Consider the following 20,408-nt stretch of genomic DNA (forward strand, 5'->3'; position numbering starts at 1 on the left):
AATCTCATAAAATCGGTTCATAAAATTGAGAATTAAAATCGGTTCATAAAATTAAGAATTATAGCCACTTATATATCATAAAAGACTCTAATCTCAACTTTTAATTATTGTGGTTATCAAAATATCATTTCTAAATGGCGTATTTCGTTCTAAAAAAGAAAAGGAAAAAAGAAGATGAAGTTTGAGAAGAGAAAAACATCAAAGAACAAAAAAGAAAGCTTCAAAACTTTAAAAGATGCAGGAAACAAGACCCATTGCACTAAGATCTCCAGAAAGTTGTGGTTTCCATGAACTTTTAGTCTTGAACGTATACACAAAAACAAAAATTGCAGAAAAGAAAATAAGGGTATATGAATTCTATAACAAAATTTCAGAGAGTTGATTAACGAGAGCGTTTAGTTCTTTTTACCAAAGGAGGAGTAATTGAGGGAACTTTGTAGGGTGGGTACTCATAACTATGAATCCAATTGGAGTATTCTTCACCACCTTTTGCTTTTGGCATTTCCATAACTCCAACTAAACAATCAATCTCAGGATAAAGATTCGAAGCACTCGTAAATTGAGATTGCAGTTGATCATCTTCATTTTCAAACGCTGATTGCTGCTCATAATCCTGAAATAACCCTTCAAAATTGTTAAACAAAAATAAACCTTTATCTAAGTCACTCAATTAAAGTTAAGTATTAAGAACCATTTAAACCTAAATCAATATTATAAAATTTAAATCTATGTTAATATTATAAAAAAAAATTATATCTAGTTATATATTATAAAACATTCTTACGTTAAAATTGTAATTAAATAATTCTGTTATTATATTAAGAAATGTACTTAAGGACTCAAATAAAAAAAAAGTGAACATACTTATAAAGTGAACGTACTTATATTATGTGGATTGATATTGTACTGACCGGCCGAGTATTATGACTCGGCCAATTCGAGGACCAAACCGCGATCCAAACGATAGGGTCGATCACGCCGCACACGTGGTCGACCGACACGTAACGTTCAAGTCAAAGGTTGATCGGATTAGTGAGACTAATTCAAGATCAAGAGTTACTTAACACAACCTTAATCACAAACTAATCTCATAATCTAGTCCAACAGCGATTCATCAAGCTAATATAAATATTACGCATTTCAAAGAGAAAGATCCGTCATTTATCTATAGTACTCTTACTACCTAGTACCGATACTCAATTGAGTTTGAGCGTTAGAGGAAGTTCTGCAAATATACACCTGCCTAAGAGCCTAAGTCAGGGAGAGCCAGAAGTGTGAAGGCGACCGAACACGACAGAAGGATCAATAGTTCTCCCAGATATTAAATTAAATTAAGTAAATAACATACCTTAGAACAAACATTTGATGCAAAAGAAGCATCTAAAAGGTCTTCCATGCAGTAACCGGGAATGGTCTGAATCAAGTACTCAGATATGCTGCTTGTTGGAACCGAACTCGAGTCACAAGTTACTCCTACCGTGCGAGAGGAACCAATATTTTGGTTTGAGAGTGAACTTTGTGCAGTTAATTTAGAATTACGAGAGGTTGTTATTGTTCTTTCTTCGGTGGTGGCACCAAGCTTTATTCCAGTGAGAAGAAATCTGTCGTGTGTCTTGGTATGTTCGTTGGCTCCATGAACGGAAACGTCACATTGTCTACAAAGGAGAGCTCTGTCCTCTCTGCAAAACACATAAGCACGCTTCTCCTGCCAAAGAATTTAAATAACGTGAGCCGTTTTATGGTGTCAACGAGTACAAGAACTCGTGGGAAAAAATTGATTATAAACCTGTGTCAGATTTGGTTCTTCGACAATATGGGACTAGTTTAGTGCTTCAAAACAAAATTAGAGATGAGGGAAAGAGAGAAGGAGTGAGTACATGACAGATATCACAGAGAGTGGTGGCTTTGGAGGTGGGGTGGTGGAGAGAGAAGCGTTTGTGTTTGTCTGCGAGCTTGTTGGCATGGTGGATGCTGCTATCACAAGCATGGCAGAGAGCTGCTTCATCTGAGGGGCAGAACAAGGAGGCCACTTCTTTGTGACACACATCACACTGGATCTTCATCTCTGCTTTCTGCTGTGTTGTGTTTATGTCTATGTGTTGTTGAATGTTGGATCAAAGAGTTTTGGTTTTGTTTTGAGGTTTGAGGTGAAGAGAATAGAGACAAAAAAATCATGGGGTTTTCAGTTTCAACACCATAATGGTCCAGAGAAAACAGGTAGGGGTATTAAGTGTCTTTTCTGAACATCTGAAAGAAAACTCTGGATTTCTAGACATGGATGTATCAATAACTATCTTTTCTCTCTCTCTCCATCTTCTGTGTTTTTCTCTTTCTTTGAGTAAAGTGGAAGTGACCAACTACGCCTAATTTATCTGTTTATAGAAAAAAAAAATCACTCATTCTCTCATCTCATAAACTATTTTGGTGAACTAATAATACACATAATATTTATTTTTTAAAAAAAATCATTTCTCTAACTTGACATCTCGGTCTATCAGTCTTTCAAGTAACAATATTACATAAAAAAAAATATAAAAATATTGAAAAATTAATTCAAAATTTATATTTTAATAAAAAAATACAAAGATATTCTATACCTATTCATAAAAAATTCTAAAAAAAAACTAGATAAAAGTATATTATACCAATAAAATGATTTTTTATAAATAAACTTTAAATTAACCAACTTATCAACATACGCATCCCTTCAAAAAAAATTAATTCTAAATCTAATTTTTCTACAGTAATTAAAACAAATATTTCATCAATTAAAAAACATTCATAAAACATTAATACTAATAATAAATACAACCCAAAAACAAAGCATAATCATCATTCAAACCGAGTAATTTGAACGACTTCTTCCATAAGATGCAAAATCTAACTTTAAAAGTTGTATGGAACTTTATTATAAAACTCTTAAAAAATTACTCAAAAATCTACCCTTATATCACAAATTAATTTTGTGAAATTGCATTAAAAATTTAGCATCACTGATTTAATCCATCACTTCATTATTAATACATGACAGTTATACTGTCAATCTTGTACAACAAGTTAATTAAAGACTATGATAGATATAATTATATTTATTTATATAAAAATAATGAAAATATAAGCGTGTGTTCATAATTTTGTTACGCAATTAAAATAATAATTATGATAATAAAAAATTACAACCACTTACGTGAATAGAAAAGAAATAATGTTATTACCCTTGTAACAATTAAAATAACAGTATCTTCTTTGTTGATTATTAATAAAAATTATTTTATAATAGAATTATTTTGAATTGTAATGGCACGTCTTTATGCCTTTGCCAGCTACACATACAGAGAGGAGTGGGGATGCTGCAGCGTTGTCAGCTTCTGGAAACCCAAGCCGCCAGAAATTATATTTAACACTGCAAACACCAATTTTATGAAATATTTTAAAATTTTCTTAAAAGTACACTTTAAATTTAAATTTAATTCAAGATTATAAAATTAAATTTTAAAATAAAGTTGATATATATTTTTATATCATAAATTTATTTTATATCTAATTGATCGGATCACTTTTTTTTAACTCCTTTACTCTGTCTTTCTTTGGTTTCTTATTTAAGTCAACTTCTTCTTTCTTCTTATATTCTTAGTCAAAATATATCTTTTAAAAAGATGCTTTAAAGTAAATATTTGGTGTTTGGTGATTGGTATAATTAATAAGTGACAATTATTTTTTTAAAAAAGTTATAACTATTTATTGTTTAATAATTATTATTAGATTTAATTAAGATTTGAATTGATTAAGAACGTATTATTTACTATTGTTTTCTTCGTTAATTTTTCTCTATTTTTAATATATATTAATAATATCAAATAGAACCGAATACTAAAATTCTTAATTTTGTCTAATTTCGACTGTTATTTACATATGGATATTTTGTTAACCTTATTATTTAACAAAACTTGTTTATGTTGAAGATTTGCCTTCTGAAAAATAAAATTTATGATGTGAAATAACATTATTATGTTCAAAAAATGGTCTAAATTTGATTTTGTGGAAGTTAAATTTTAGTCGGATAAATTTAATTTTCAAAAATCAAATTAATTTTCAAGGATTTCTAACATCCTGCATGACATTGTTGATATATGAGAATTCAATTATCTAAAAATCGAATTTCAACCAAATATTTAAAATTATTAATATTATTTTAAATTAAAAACTCAATTTTTCAATGATGAAATATAAATAATGAACATGTAAAGTTTTTTCGTATTAATACTCATACAATAAAGTTTTACGTCCTCCTCTGGGAGTTTCCTTCATGAGGTTGGGTTAAAATTAATATTGATGGGGCTGCTAGGATATTCTGGTTTTGCTACTTGTTGAGGTATTTTTCATGAGAGTATGGGAGAATTTATTGGAGTTTTTTCTGCGTTTCTTGAAGTTCATACTGCTCTGGTTGCTCAGTTTTATGGGATTATACATGCTATGGAGGAAACTCAAAAGATAGGGCCTACTAATGTCTCACTGGAATGTGATTCTGCTTTGGTTTGTGTTGCGTTTACTAACAGGATAAATGTTCATTGGATGTTTCGTAATCGATGAAATATTTGTCGTTAACATATGAGTTTTGGTTTAGTCCCCGTATTTTTGTATTTTTTTAATAATATTTTTTTCATGTGATAACAAATGATTGTTGTTACTCGAGGTGTCAGTCTAACTGAGATCTTAAGTTGCATAGTGATGTCTAACATTAAAGCTTTTATTTAAAAAATATAAATAATGAACATGTCTATTTTAATAAATAATGTTAACACAAATTTATTTAAAGATTTTTTGAAATAAATTTATTTAAAAATAAAAAAATTTAAGAATTTTAAATGAGGTATATTAATTTTTAAACTTTAGCTATATTTATTTACTATAATAGAATATACGTCACAAATTAAACTCAAAAGTTATTGATGATGAGCTTTTGAAGTTTAGATTCTAAAAAAGGACAGACCAGGTTCCAAGAATTAGCCATAAAAGCAATCTAAAATAAAAATAAAAATAGTTAAAAGATACATCATATAAGCTTAAATCTTATAAATTATAACTTATTTATTAACTCACGTCACTTAAAGATTTTATTCATGTCTTCATCTTTAAGAAATCAACGAAAATATATAATTTTTATAGTATTCATTTTTGTTTTCTCTTATCCTAATTCCATGAGTAGCTATAGGTGTTAGCTTTCAATCACTTTCTGACTTAATATTTTTTTGTTTAATATATAAAGTTTATATATTTTTTCTCTCAATTCAAATTGCTCCATTTCATGAGTCAATCCCCAAAATTGCAAGAAAATTAAAACAATTCCCGTTTTAATTTTTATATAAAAGTGGAATATTCTAGTAAGAGAAATATCTCATCAATATTATTATCAATTTAACAAATCTTTTCTAAATATTAAGAATAAATATTTTTTTGTCTTTGTATTTTTATATAAAATTAGTTTTTGTTTTTTCTAAATATTAGATATTTTGGATACTTATAGTAAAAAAAATTATTATACTAAATCATTGTTAGTTTTTTCTTTTTACATAATAAATAAATTTTTAATATAAAATAGAATATTAAAATATTTTTTAATATGAATGTTATAATGTTATAATATTATTTATTAAATAAAAGAATACTGGTAAATACTTCTTTATTATAAATATTAAAAAAATGAGAAAAATAATTAATTCCAGACTATACTTGAAGAAGTAAAATATATTTAACTCTAAATTTTATTCAAAATGCTCATGTATGTTTAATCAATTTATCACAAAAGAATTTTTAGTAGAAAAAATATAATATTTTTTATAAATGAAATTAGTTTATCCTTTTTTAAATTATCTTTTAGATAAATTTTGTGGTATTGCATGTGAGAATGCAAAATAATGATAAGATTTGGCGAAACAAGAAAGCAGGGCCAGAGAAGCTTCAAACAATGTGTCTTTCTAAAAGGAGTTAAGAATCTGAAATTGAATTATTTGTTTTCAATCATAATGTCTCCGTCAATGCATTGAAAAAAATAATATTATAATTTAAAATTACATTTTTTTATGCGATTACATTATAAATTTTAATTTTATTATTTTATTATTTTACTATTTTAATATTTTTTATATTATTTAATTTTAAACTTACTTCTTATTATATATATTATTTTTAAACTTATCACATAACAAAAATTATATATAACTTTATAAATCGTGAAAGCATCATTTTCCAATATAAAATCACGTTTTTCTTGCCCATATTGTAATATTCCAAAAAATCAATTATTGTGATGCACCATGCCTCCAAAAGGAACTTTGTCAATGTAAAAAAGTGCTTTTTTTCAGCTAACATTCAAAATGCTGGTGTCATTCCCAGCTAACATTACCAAATAAATAATTATACTAAAATATGCATTTACTTATTCTTATGCAACAGAAATTTTAGACTTTTCTTACTTATCTCCTTTTGAAATTTGTGCCAGAAAAATTGGTTTCTCAACCGTATTTTCTTTAAATAAAAGTTTTCATATCTAATTTTCCATTTATTTTAATTAAGACTTTAAACAACAATAATTATCTATCATAATATAAAAAAATATTATTAAAATAAAAAAGAAAAAACTAAATTAAAACGGACGTGTTAAAAAAATATAAAAAATAGACTATATCTATTCCTAAAGAATTTTAAGAAAAAATTAAATGATATCTTGTTATACTAATAAAAAATTATAAATAAATCTTAAATTAATAAACTTATCGATATATATTTATTATTATAAAAAATAAAACTTGTTTAAATGATTTTCATACATAAATAAATATGGTTAATCTAGAATAAGTTCATGAGATTTGCTAATAAATATAATAAATAATGCATTTCTTAAGATTTTTACATATTTATATTATTTTTAATTTTTCTTTGAATTAGTCTTATTATAAAGAATCTTAATATTTTATTACCGTATAATCAATATAAAATGGAGAGGTACTAGAGTATGATAAGATTCTTAAAATAAAATATTTATAAAAAAATTATATTTTATTAAAAATCTTACACCAACTAAAAATAAATAAATAAATTATAAATTATATAAAAATTATTTATATAAAAGATGGATTAGAGATCTAACATTAATTAAAAATAATTTTTTTAATAATTTTTATCTCTTATTTAGGAGATGATTTTTTTACATGAATCCTAAAAACATTCAGGTTAATATTTGAAAATTTCTTAATCACGAGATACAAGATCGTTTCTGAAACTATATAAAGCCCAACATTTGAATTTTTCTTAATTTTCTTTATTAACACGACATGTATTTGTTTGTATTATCATTTATATTACAACTTGTCAAAGTTTCAAATCATAAGATAAAGTAATTATAGTTTGAACACTGAGCATTAACATCCCTTTTGATTTTTATTAATTCAAAGTTTTTGTTGCTGGTTTCTTTCCCTACAATTAAGAGTGGTTGTTGCAGAGTTTGATCCTCCTGAGTTATATAATAATAGAGAAAACGAAGGCGAGAATTAAGCAAATCTGGAAAGTGCCAGAATCAAGTTGGGAAAATGATTAAATAATGAAGTCGGCAAAGTAAACGACAGAAAACACTTTTTTCGATATGCAGGGTTCATACGTATCATCTTGCTTCACAATCTTTCAAAGACTATTGTAAGAGATTTGCAGCTTTCGGAGAAGAAAATGGTGGGCACAAGATAAGAAACACATATTTCTCCACTTTCTCAATCACCAATTATTGACTCTCATCAAACATTTTTTAAATAACTTTCTAAATATATTAATTTAGTCATAAATTTAGTATAACTAGTTCGATTTGATTTTTTTATATTTTTATCATAGATTATCATTGAGAAATTATATATCATTATAAGAAAATTATAAAATAAAAAATATTTTTAAAGATAAAAAATAATTAGTTAGTAAAGATTATTTAATTTTTTTAAAAATATTAATTTTTATTATTGTTAAATAATTTTTAAATTGGTATTTAATTAGATACCAAGGTTTTAACTACCAATTATTTATATTTTAAATCTGGTAGTAAAAACTTTGGTAACTTATTATATACAAATTTAGAAATAATTTAATAATAATATAAACTAATTTAGAATTTTTTTTTTAGTTTTTATAATGGTTTCTAATTTAGTCACTATAACAACTAATTATTTTTTGTTTCTAAAATTGATTTTTATTTCATGATTTTCTTGTAGTGTATTATATGTATTGATATGACTAGTATTACTTTTATGCTTTGTAATGGTGAAATACTTGTCTTAATTATTGTGTAAAAATCAGATTTAATATTTTTTATATTTTTCGTGAAAAGAATAAATGCACTTGCTGATAAGATGATTGTTGTTATTTAAGATATCAATTTACCTGTCAAGTTTCATAATGTCTAACATGAGAGCTTTTATCAAAAAATTCCATATTATATTTTTTCGTTGAATTAGTTTAAATAAATTTTATTATGATTTATTATTTTTTTTAAGTTCAGAATAAGGTTTTACAAAAGACTGTGTTATCTTTTTAATTAGATTAATACATAAAAATTAAAAAAAATAAAAGTTTTCAAAATATTAATCCGATTAATCTAAAACAATCTAACCGGTAAGTTGAATTGAATTTAACATAATAAAAAGGAAAAAATTAACTTAATTCAACTTATTATGAATTAGATAATGAGTTTGTTTAAATTTTACTCAATCCAACTTATCAACAACCCTAATTAAACCTTCGAGATTTTATCTTCTAATGAAATCCTCTTTAAACTTAAAACCAAAACTTTAACACTTTAATGTGTTGTGTTCTATTGGTTTGAATTTGATTAAATTAAGTGCTATAATTTACTAAGGCATAACATTGACCTAGAAGAAATCCTTTTTCACGTGTATGACTTTCTCAACTTATATATTAGATTAAATATTTATAGTTATGGTCTCATTATTCAATCCACTTAATTATGATAGATTATAATTAACTTTATAATATGTTATGAAGTAAATTTAAGTATAATTTAATTTTATAAAACTAATTCAAAATAATATTTATGATAATTTATATATTATAAAATATTTTTTTACATATATTTAATATGTAAGATTTCATGTTTATATTATTGTTTTACATGAAGAATGAATATAGTAATTTTATTTACTTAATAAAATATATTTTCATTGTAAATTGTTTTTATTTAGACAAGTGAGATTTTTAGTTTGGACATACTTGAAAAGTAATTTATAATAAAATTAAATTCATAAAAAAATAATATAATACAGCCATCAACTCCACAACAATTTTTTTTTATATTTCTTCTAACAAGAATATCACCTCAAAAACAAATACATTAATATAAAAGGAGTGCAATGGCTAAAATTTCAAGTAACGAATTTGAAGTGGAGAATGTAGAATAACAAAATGTACATAAAAAAAAAGTGAACTTAAATATTTTAAAAGTAAATACGAAGCTCAGATAGTTCTCCTAAATGGTGTGTCGGTGTTGGATACTCATATCGGACACCAACACTCGTATGACACTTGTAGGACACGTATCCGTGAAGTGTCTAATTCAAAAAGTATTTGTTGAATTTCTGACAATTATAGTACGATTCTAAACAATTTTTAAAATGAAAAATACATTATTTTTTTAAAAACTCAAACTTATTGTATAAACTTTTATTATGATTATAAAAATAAGAAACAAATCATTTTGAACTAGTCATGAAAAATATTTTTCTGCTAAAAAAATTAATCTGAAACATATTCATGCACACAAATCTTTATTGTCAATTTATATAATTCATAATTATATAATATATAGATTCGTGTCCTCGTATCCATTATACGTATTTCCGTATCTGTGTCGTATCCGTATATGCTACATGTAAAAGTGGTTTGAAACTGAAAAAAAAAAGTTTTGAAATAAATTATAAGTAAACAATATGAAGAAACACAAATAATGTAAATTGTAAATAATTGCTGAGACGTAGGAAGAATTTGCAAAATGCAAATAATCCATACAAAAGATTGATATATAGATATATGAACATTTTATCTTATTAGCGTCTTTTATTTGTTGTTATTAAATTTTGTTTCATTTTTTTCACCACTATTTAGTCTCTGTTTATAAGTTATTGAAGATTTTTTATTTATATTTTGCTGTAAGTTCATTCATTCTCAAAGAAACTTTCGTAGTTGAGTACTATAAAAAAAATGGGACTTAAGGAAATATATTTCACGAGGTATTTTTGTCAAAGAAAACTGTGACAAAGTTATTTGGAAAAGAAATAAGGTTCAAGTTCTGGTAAAAAACACAAAAATATTTTTAATCATATAGTTTAAATTAAATATTTAATTTTAAATTATACATCAAGAAACTTATTTTTTTTAGAATTTGATTTTTATTGTATAATCCGAAATGAATCTAAAAATCCTGAATTGTAGAATATCAAAGTATATTTTAAATCGAAAAAATTGAAAGTACTTTTTAAATTATATAACTTAATTTTTTTTTTCATAAAAAAAGTTTGGATATTATTTAATATAGAATATAATATTCACTACTTTATTATACAATTTAGAAATGAAAATTTATTTTCAAATTACTCTTCCAAATTATTTAATCTAGTATACTTTTATTTTTGAAGGGCATTGACAAGTTTTCAAATTCCACAATTTAGAAAGAACTTTAAACTAAAAAGCAAAATAGAGATTTCAATATTTGTGGGGGGTGCAAAAGGAAATGGCCTTGACCATGAAAACAGATTTTGGGCCTACCAATTATTTTTGTATGGACAATAAAAATTAAATATTATAAAGAAAATTTTGGACAGGTAATGAAGTATATGGTTGTTATTTGGATGCGTAAAACTTGAAGCGTCACTGCAGAGGTATCTCTCTCTCCCGCCATTGAAGTTGCTATCTATCGTTCTGAGAATGAGAATACACGCATTTTGTGTCTCCGCTTTTGCTTCTACGCATTCTCCTTTTCCTAACCCTAAGGTACTTTTTTCAATTTCGTGTTTATGTTTTTGCACTATTTAGTTCAACCTCTGTGATGCTTATTGTTAAATCGTGTTATCTATAGGGTGCACTATTGCAAGATTGGAAGCTTCGGAAGCATGCGTTGAGCTTGAGGCTCACGCCATTTCTTTGGAATTCGAGTTGCAGAAAGAGGAGGTATTAGCCGTTCGTGTTCGTTGTCACTGATCAGTGATTATTGTTCAATTAACTATTGTATATAGAGTGGTAAAAAATAATTGGATTGAACTGAATTTCTAAGAACTGCACTCGATTAAACTCTTAAAAACTAATTTCTTTTAAATAAAAACTGAAGTAAACCATTTTGTTAGTTTAGTTTTAAATACTGAATTGTTTTTATGACAGTTCAGAAATGAAAAAAGCATGAAAGTGTTGTTGTGTTTAACTGTACGATATCAAACAAAACAATAAAGCATGATAAACAATATCAAAACGTTAAACAAGATGAATAAATTATTTCTATTTGAAAAAGTTAGTCATTGATTATATGCAATGCAGTTCAACTTCATGAAGAATTATCTTGGTCATATTTCATATTTAAACCTGTTTTTATACACATACGTGCAGTGACTGCGTGAAGAATTTTAGAGAAAAAATGTCATATTTGGTAAAAGCCTGCAGTATTTGGATTTAGTAGTAGCTTTGCAATATTTGTGAGTATTTTATCTAAAACATGTTTTTAGGTGTAATGAACTGTTTTGGGCACAATTCAATTTAATTAGTATGAAGTTTACTAGTAAGAGTGCTAATCTGAATTTGAAAAATATTATTTTAAAATGCAGTTCAGTTTAGAGTAAAAGATGTACTTCAGTTTGGTTTAAGAAACACTTCAGTTCAAATATCTCAAATAAAGTTCACCAAATTTAGAAAAAGTTTAGATCAATTTACTCAATTTGTTTTCAATTCAGTCTCGTTCCTATGAACTATTTTTTAATTTTAATTTAATTGCACCCAACTCAGTGCAGTTCAATATTTTTGCTACCCCTAATTGTATCATGTGACGTGTATTTTCACTTCTAGTGTTGTATTCTAATTATAGTTTATTCTAATATATTCTAGTGTCTGATTAAGCTATTGAGAGTCAGAATAGTGAATTGGCGTGTTTGGATCTAAAAACAGGACAACTTTCATATGTGCAGCCAATCAAGAAGCCGAGGATGCTTTTAAGAAGACTGTTGAAATGGATAGGCTCATAGATATGCTCAGAGAAGCTAATCCTCGTGAAGTAAGATTCATTCTAACCAACTTTTATAGCTGAATTGTGATTTGAACTCATTTAATATTTTGATTGATTGATTTTAAGTAAACTGTCTTAACGGCATCATTATTGTTTTCCTTTCTTGCAAACAGCTTCAGAAACTTGTTGTTGAAAACATTCTTGCTTTCAATCCTAGCTTTTGGGTTCGACTTGCGGCAAGGACTGATACTTGCAAGTCACAGGATGATAAAGTACACTTCTAATTTTCCGAAATATTTCTTTGGTCAGTCTTTCTTTGATTACACTATTTGTGTTTTTTGTCATTGCTATTCAGAAAGATTATGAAGAATTGGCTACATCGATCATGAGTGTGGTGGATTGTGTGGTGCATAAGACTAATGTAACCCTCTCTATTCACTGAACATTGTTAAACAGTTTGTTTGGTTATCTTTGTAGCTTCTTCTGACAGTAATTTTGTTATCATGCGCATGCTTTGCAGGAGAAGATAGATTCTTCCACCGATGTATTGAAGGGAGTACTAAAACCTGTTATTAATGAGGAAGGAGAGATTCCATGGCCTCCTAGAGATCCGCAGGCCGTAACATTGATGGAAAAGGTGCGTTCTGTTTCTCATTGATTTTAGCAAGACTGGTCTATTTAATTGGAAGGACTTTCTTAAAAGATTTATACTATTCCCCTGTGCCCCCCTCAGTTCCATATGTAGTAAAGCAGGCAACAATACTCTATTTTTGTCATTAACATTAAGCATGCGCCGTAACATTAAGCTTCCTTTTTTTTCTAAAAAAAAACTCATACTAGGCATCATTGTGAAATCTAACATCTCAGCTAGTATGTCACCCTAGAATTCAACAATCATATGTCATCGCATGAAACATACCATAAAAGAAAAAGAGAAGAAACAAAGACATGGGGGGACCAAACCAAACCCATGAGAAGGAAATACAGAAAACACTCCCAACTAAACCCTAAACCAAGCGAAATATAGGGAGTTGAAACCTATTATGAAAAATTCAAAGAGCAATACTAGATGGCATTGTACTATACCATCTATACTCAAGCTTATTCTGTAATCCTAAAGAAGCCAATTTATCGACATAATGATTTCATTCCATAAAAATATGAGATGACTTTAACTCCTTATCTTCACAAATCTCCATGCATTTTCTCCAAACATTAAGCTTACTTTGCGTCCTATTTACTTTTTTGTTGTTGCAAGGATTTTTGACTGCCTACCTTCATTCTAAAACCCAACATTTGATATACAGATTAGATTGTGAGTCTTTCAGTCACATTTAGGTTTTGTAAAACGTGAATTTGATTAGACTTGTGTTGTGAGACCAAATGATTAATGGCAATAATTAACTAGGTGATGTGTAAATAATTGTGTATGTGCATATCCATAATCACATGAAGGAGAAGAAGAAAAAAACTTGTTAATAAATTAAAACCAAATTATGCATCAGTTAAAATAATATTTTGATATTGGAGAACTTCTACAAATTAACTTATGCTTGATTTAATTTTTAGTTTATGGAGAAACTATTCCATTTTTTTCATGTTATTTTTTTCTTGTAGGAATGCTTATAAATAAATTTATCTAAAACAACTCCATGTATTTACTCCCCTGTTAATGCAAGCTTAACTGAGATAAGCACCATAGTCATTTGGGAATTCAAAAGTAAACAAGGTGTATGCTAAATCGTGGATATTTGTTATTGTTTATGGGTTTCTTCCCTTATAATTTCTAAAGAAGAGCTTCATTTTGATAAGCTATTCTATTTGCTAGTGGATTGTTTTGGTTATTTGTACATATTTCCAGCAAGTCCGCTATCTATATAAGTTCTCCCAATCATTAGGAAATAAGTCAAAGGGAACAAGAAGGACAACTGGATGAAGGGTTCCTCGCAGAAGTTAATGCACAGCTACGACAAGTAAGTCTGTTTTTTTGCTTTAACTGCTTTTTATTTAATTTCCAATTATTTCAGTTGTCAATACTCAACAGACCCTTATACTCTAGTAACAAACTTTGTCCAATCCTCACTGCCTATGTTGTACTTATTCTTAAAACTTGCTGTAGTTACTTATATGTCAAGAAATGTACCAAGTTACCCTAAAAAAATGTAATAAAAAGATTCCAAGTGTGTGCTGCATCAACAATTGGGATAATTTTTAAGTCTTACTAATTTTGGACATTAAACTACTTACATTTTACAATAATTTCTGTTTTGTGTGCATTTCTGTTCTAGTATAGGATATCGTTTGAGATATTTGCATAGAATTCCTATGTTTGATCGATGTGTATTTTGTACGTGATTCACGCTTTTCCCCCTTTTTCCACTGCAACATTACTTATAACGAATTACTTGTTTGTTTTTATTGCCTATAATGAGCAGGCAAAGGAAGATGGTGATAAGCCTGGGCTCGAGGCTATGTTGCAAAAGGTGTTGCAGCTCTATGCTTCCAAAGTTCTCTCAAAACGTAGTTATGCCATTAGAGGTATGTTCGTAGTTGATGTATTCTATGCAGAAAATTTATTTCCAAATAGATGAGTATTTGCTTGTGAAATAATGGCACCAATTAGTGACAGGGTTAGTTTTTCTGTTTATTTTTATTTAATTATTTTTCTTCTCTAAATTTATGTGTACATTTACTTTATTGGACAGGATATCGAGAAATAGAAAAGGTGGGAAAGTAACTTGAATAAATTAAGTTAAATGCAGTAATTTGCATTCTATCTGCTATGGTCAAACTATTATTAAATGCTTATTTTTTTCTTTTTATACGATCATGGTTGATAGTTTAGTTCTCGTTTTATCTCTTGTTTGTATATGATCTTTTTATGTGCTACAATTTTTATTCCTTTTAGATCTGAATGGCCATTCTGAATGAAGAAAGGCATGGTATAAAAATAAGCGTATTGACTGTTAATTGTGAGATGCTAGAGGGAACAGAGGAGGGAGATAGCGTTTGGATTTTCCATGTTGTCAAATAGTATATTACAATTTTAACAAAAGACAAGAGGAATATAAGTGAAGACGTCACACCACAAGTTTCCAAGTTTAAATATCTAGGATCAACGTTGCAAAATGGTGGGAAAATTAATAAGAATGTCACATTTAGGATGGAAAAGGGATGTCTAAAAGGGAGAAAAGCATCATAAGTTATTTGTGATCTAAAGTACATATCAAAATTGAAGAGACACTCTATAGTATTGCTATGCATCTGGTTATACTATATGACAGTGAATGTTGGGTTTTAAAGGGACAAGGGGAAAAATGAGAGTAGCATAAATAAGAATGCTAAGATATATTTGCAGCTAAACAATAAAGACTATGCAAAATGATTGTAGACAAGGTGGTATTTGTGTGGCCCCAATTGAGGAAAAGATGACAAAAAATTGGTTAAGGTAGGTTGGACACATACAAGAAAGACCACAATGACACCTGTGCGTAGATTTGATTGAATGTTTTTTAGTTCATGAGGAGGGGGGAGGAGGAAGATAAAAAATACATTGGAGGAATTTGTTCAGAGAAATTTCATGGTAAATAATAACTTTATAAGATTTGATCTCTAACAGCTGCATGACACTGTGATTCATATAGCTAATCTCACTCAGTGGGATAAGACTTTTATTCAAAGTGTTAAACAAAGAAAGGACGAGAGTGGTTAGTTGGATTGATTCATTTAGGAACTAAGAAAGTTTACTAATGCATTAGGATAGCTCCAAGTAGTGAGATCCTTTTTATGTTATTGCAGCCATTGAGCTGCTATTTGACACACTACATTGTTACTTGTGCAAAATATCAATTTCATCTAGAAATCTCGTCATCTTGTTGACTTCTTCCTTGTCAACATATCCTTGTGGGTTGGCAGAAATATTGGGCTTTTATGTCTAATTTGGAAGGTTGCTGTGTTCTTCTTGCAGGGAAGGAAGTGTTAAAGGACGAGCAGTTCCTTGAAACCATAATTCAAGGTGTCTTAGTTATCCTAATCTTTTATTTGTAGAAAAACCTTCAATTGTAAATTTAATATTAGAATTACGTCCCTGGTTCTTGAGAAAGAGTCGCTTCGTAATTTTCAAGTTTGGGTTTAATTTCTCGTTTTTTTTTTCATCCTCTTTAATTGAATGTATTTTTGGTGCTTGATTTCATTTTTCCAGAAATATCTTTTCACGGATTTTGATTTCACTTGGTTTAATAGTAAAAAAAAAACACGTGTGAAATAATGAAAAAATGTTTAAAGTCATAAATATAATTTCTTATTAGATGAACAACCTTATCTTTTCTTAAAATCAATACAACTTGTGAATCTGATCAAGAATCGTGGAAAATAGTTTATATGAAAGGGATTTATAACAACTTGTGAATCTGATCAAGAATCTTTTCTTACTAGATTAATACTGTCACGCCTTTTATCTCCAACTATTGTTACATAGCTTGTTTCAATGATCAATTATTGTTTATCCCTTGCAGCTCCTGAACAAGAATGGAACAATATTTTGATCAATGGATTGACAATTGGTGCCGGGAATATTTCAGCAGAGGAGCTCTTCGCAGTCTTAAAGAAACGAATTGAACGCGTTTTGATTCGAACGGTGAGACAGAACATTGTTTCTATTCATGCGGCTATTGTTCCTTTTCTGTCCTCTCTACTTAACTGATGTTGTTTCTTTAATTTGTCCTTGTTCTTTCTCCTCACTGCGTGCTGCTAAAAAACAAAGGAGGGAGGCTCTTACCGACAGAGGATTCTGACAGAGTACCTGAAAGGCATTGAAAAGAGAGCAGAGGAGATTGTTCAAGCTTTTCAGGGGAAACCACAATAGCATTTTCTTCGAACCTTAAATTGTCCTGGCACTTAGAATGTCATAAGCCAAAGCAATGTTCTGCATGATGCTGGAAGTGGTTTATTATTTGTAACGCAGACCAAGCTGATACAATGTGCTGGAAGAAATATAATCCACATATCTTCAAGCAGTAGGAATACTCACACGGATCGGAGAGTTGGCTTTCAGAACTGTCTACTTTCATATTCAGGTAGCAGGTCGCAAAAACTGGAAGAAAATACACATATTTATTGTAATATTGGAATCTAGCAAAATTGTAACTCTTTCTTGCTGAGTGTCTTAAAGACGGTTAAACAGTTAAATAAATATTTAATTATTTTAAAAAATAAATATTAATCATTTATGGTTTCAATTTTGTTGATATCTTCTTTTTAATTAGGGGAGACAAAGTGGGGTGGGCCCGCAGTCCGTTGAAAAAAACGCGGGGCGGGTTGCTTATTTCAACCTGCTAGTCCTCGCGGGCCAAGTGCGGGACGGGGCGGGTTGACCCGCATAACCCGCATAACTTTAAAATATATAATTTTTTTTCTACACTCCCATATTTTCTTCATGTAGTATCATATTTTACATTTCAAAATTTTTAATAACATATTACTACGCATGTTTGATGAAAATAATATTATAAGACAATTTACTTAATGTATATAAATAAAAAAAATCAAAAATTTTAATTAAAAAATTATTTTTTAATGAATATTTCTTATGCGGGCTGGTTCGCAGGTCCGCGGGCCAATCTTTATGCCCACAAATTCTATGCGGGGCACTTGAATATAGACCTACAGCCATACATTATTTCGAGCGAATTGTAATTCTTTGGAAATAATGAAATTTGAAACATAAAAATATAACAAATTATTATTTATTAATGAAAAGTGTATCCTAAAAATTTTCAATGTGCTATTTTTTTTTAAAGAATAGGATTTATATCGATTTCACGTGCGTGATACAACTCCTGGCAAATAATTGTAGGTTAAATAAGGCTTAAAGGTTGTTACATCTTTTTAGCACCGTTTTAACATTTATATCGAATTACAAATAATCCAACAATTGGTATAGTAAATGTTTAATTTGTGTGTAGCATCATAGTTTTCTAAAAGAGGGATATTCATTGAAATAGGGTGAGTACTAATTTGATAATTAAAATTGTAATAAATTGTCTCTTAAAATGAAAACAATAAAATTGTCTTAAAGTGATAAATGATCTATTAATTCAGTGTTAAAATTATAATAGTCAGTTAAATTTGTTTGTTTTTTATGCTCTTTATTCTGTGAACAATCCAATGGCGTCCTTTGTGATGCAAATAGAGATTGCTATATTGAGTTTTCTCACTTGCCTCCTTCGTCTTCGTATAATGTTGAATTTTCTTTGTTTCGTGATTAATATTTTTTGATTAAGTGATGTATGACGGTATTTTTTCATGAGTTCAATTTTATTATATGATTAAATTTTAGTTTTGAAACATAACGTGTCTACACATTTATTGAGTAAAACTCAAAAGTAAGGTTTCATTATTTTTTTGAAAACTTATTTATTTTTTTATTTGTCTTTTTTCTAGAAATTTGACTCCACTCTTCATCAAATGATCGAAAATTATCTTTACATAAATAGAGCAAAATTATTGATCAAATTTTTAATTAACATAAGTTTAATTATGTTCTCTTTTTTTGTCAATTTTTAGTTGAATAGAGATACGTTGACACTAACTCTTAATACACTTTTATTTAACAACCAGATATTTTTCAAGGTTTATATGACATTTACCAAATTGCCATTTGTCCCATCAACCTTACTTGTCATAAGGAGAGTGTCAATTGAGAGTTTTTTAAAAAAACAATGTCAGAGGAATGTTTTTCCTTTTAGTTTTCTTGTGTATCTAGATATATGTGTATGGTATGTGAGGTATTTGATCTTATGATTTAATTTTTTTTTTATTTGAGCCACTTTTTAGTTTTTTTATATCTAAATATATGTGCCTTGAGGTGTTTGGTCTGAGGATTAGTCTCTGTCAGTTCATGATCCTAATTATGTGTTTAGATCATTTATCAAGATTTTGTGGTACAAGTTAGGTTATTTATGCTTTCTTTAGGGTTGGAGTTCTTTGTGATTACTCATACATCTAATTGGGTGAAGAGGTTAGTTTTATCTTTCAATAGAACTCTGAGTTAGAGGATCTGAATGTGAAAGTGACATGGTTACAAGTTTCAACTTTCTCTTGCATTGTTGTTTTGTCAAGTGAAATATATGTTATTTGATGAAAATGTTTGAAGTTTAAACAATTTAAAAAATGGTTGATTGTTTGAGATCAATTGTGATGTACTTTGAACTTTAAAAGTCTTGGAATTATCGGTTAAATCGTAAGTGAGTTCAATGAGAATACAATTTATATTTAAGCAATATAAAATTATAGAAATCTTTTAATTGTATAAAAGTTGCAAAAAATTGTATTGATATTGAGTAAAGACTTTGAAATTGGTTTTAGGATTATGTTGAGTTTGTTGAATGATACAAATTTCTAATACGTTTGTTCAGGTGAAAAAAGAACAAAAATTCAAGCTTAGACTTGGTTCTATTAACAAAAATAATACCAAAATTAAACCTAGTTTCGATCCAACTTTCGCTCAAGTGAAAATTGTACAGCAAATGAACTCGTTCTCAAAACTAGTTTTACTCAGGCACAAATTATTTTCTCTCTAAGCAAAAGTATTTTCAGTCATGCTAAAAAAATTATTTGTTTTTAAAAAGGCTATTTGATGGTTGTTTATTGCATTAATTAAATTATAAGTAAATTTTAACTATATATGTATTTGAAACATTGATTTTATGTGTTCGTTTTTTATATTTTTTAATTATTTTAAAAATATTAATTTTTATTGTGATTAAATGATATATTGATGAGTGATTTGTACTATGAATCATGTAGGAATGTGATTGAGACATAGTATTTTCAAGAAAAGAAATATTGTTTTGAGATTGTTAGGATGTGCATTAGTTTAGAAGGAGGTATACTGACTATATTAGTATATTGGAATCATATATATGAAAAGTATCAGGTGATAAGGGTAGAAAGATGTTCATATGATTGAGTTTGTAGTTTGGAAGATAACTCGTCTGAAAGGTCATATAAATTTACATTGTCATACAAGTTGACTAGATTCATATGTACATGTAGCTTTGCGGGGGAAATAACACAATGAAGGTAGTATGAAAAATGTAGATCTTTCATAAGTATAGTCAAGTGTCCATGTATGTATGTAAGTGAATTTATG

The 20,408-nt window shown here is 27.9% G+C and overlaps 2 protein-coding genes across 4 annotated transcripts; one reads left to right on the forward strand and one right to left on the reverse strand.

The window, feature by feature from the left end:
• Nucleotides 1-236: 236 nt before the first annotated feature.
• LOC137831770 (B-box zinc finger protein 20-like) lies at nucleotides 237-2,358 on the reverse strand. The gene is made up of 3 exons (XM_068639582.1): nucleotides 1,878-2,358; nucleotides 1,349-1,705; nucleotides 237-613 (listed from the first exon to the last, which is right to left on the reverse strand). Exons 1-3 carry the CDS (start codon nucleotides 2,061-2,063, stop codon nucleotides 383-385), a joined length of 774 nt encoding a protein of 257 aa, XP_068495683.1. The 5' UTR covers nucleotides 2,064-2,358; the 3' UTR covers nucleotides 237-382.
• Nucleotides 2,359-10,867: 8,509 nt separating this feature from the next.
• Nucleotides 10,868-17,493, forward strand: LOC137823191 (uncharacterized). Of its 3 annotated transcripts, none has more exons than XM_068628359.1 (11): nucleotides 10,868-11,040; nucleotides 11,126-11,217; nucleotides 12,199-12,304; nucleotides 12,430-12,528; nucleotides 12,612-12,677; nucleotides 12,777-12,893; nucleotides 14,155-14,229; nucleotides 14,692-14,794; nucleotides 16,224-16,271; nucleotides 16,771-16,892; nucleotides 17,019-17,493. In XM_068628359.1, the coding sequence occupies exons 1-11, from the start codon at nucleotides 10,975-10,977 to the stop codon at nucleotides 17,118-17,120; spliced, it is 996 nt and encodes a 331-aa protein (XP_068484460.1). In that variant the 5' UTR covers nucleotides 10,868-10,974; the 3' UTR covers nucleotides 17,121-17,493. The 3 variants fall into 3 exon arrangements, with proteins under 3 accessions (XP_068484460.1, XP_068484469.1, XP_068484476.1); XM_068628368.1 differs by having other exon boundaries at nucleotides 10,882-11,040; nucleotides 12,219-12,304; XM_068628375.1 differs by having other exon boundaries at nucleotides 10,884-11,040; nucleotides 12,139-12,304.
• The last annotated feature ends 2,915 nt before the right edge of the window (nucleotides 17,494-20,408 follow it).

This window comes from Phaseolus vulgaris, chromosome 11 (genome assembly GCF_000499845.2).
Source record: "Phaseolus vulgaris cultivar G19833 chromosome 11, P. vulgaris v2.0, whole genome shotgun sequence".
NCBI classification, from domain to species: Eukaryota; Viridiplantae; Streptophyta; class Magnoliopsida; order Fabales; family Fabaceae; genus Phaseolus; species Phaseolus vulgaris.

Bases quoted from the DNA above. Each gene is read 5' to 3' on its own strand.
- LOC137831770 (XM_068639582.1), bottom strand. From the start codon at position 2,063: ATGAAGATCCAGTGTGATGTGTGTCACAAAGAAGTGGCCTCCTTGTTC. The intron at 1,706-1,877 runs GTACTCACTCCT...ATTCTTTGGCAG, and splicing joins CTCTCTGTGATATCTGTCAT to GAGAAGCGTGCTTATGTGTT. The intron at 614-1,348 runs GTATGTTATTTA...GGGTTATTTCAG, and splicing joins CATCAAATGTTTGTTCTAAG to GATTATGAGCAGCAATCAGC.
- LOC137823191 (XM_068628359.1), top strand. From the start codon at position 10,975: ATGAGAATACACGCATTTTGTGTCTCCGCTTTTGCTTCTACGCATTCT. The intron at 12,529-12,611 runs GTACACTTCTAA...ATTGCTATTCAG, and splicing joins GCAAGTCACAGGATGATAAA to AAAGATTATGAAGAATTGGC. The intron at 14,795-16,223 runs GTATGTTCGTAG...TTCTTCTTGCAG, and splicing joins ACGTAGTTATGCCATTAGAG to GGAAGGAAGTGTTAAAGGAC.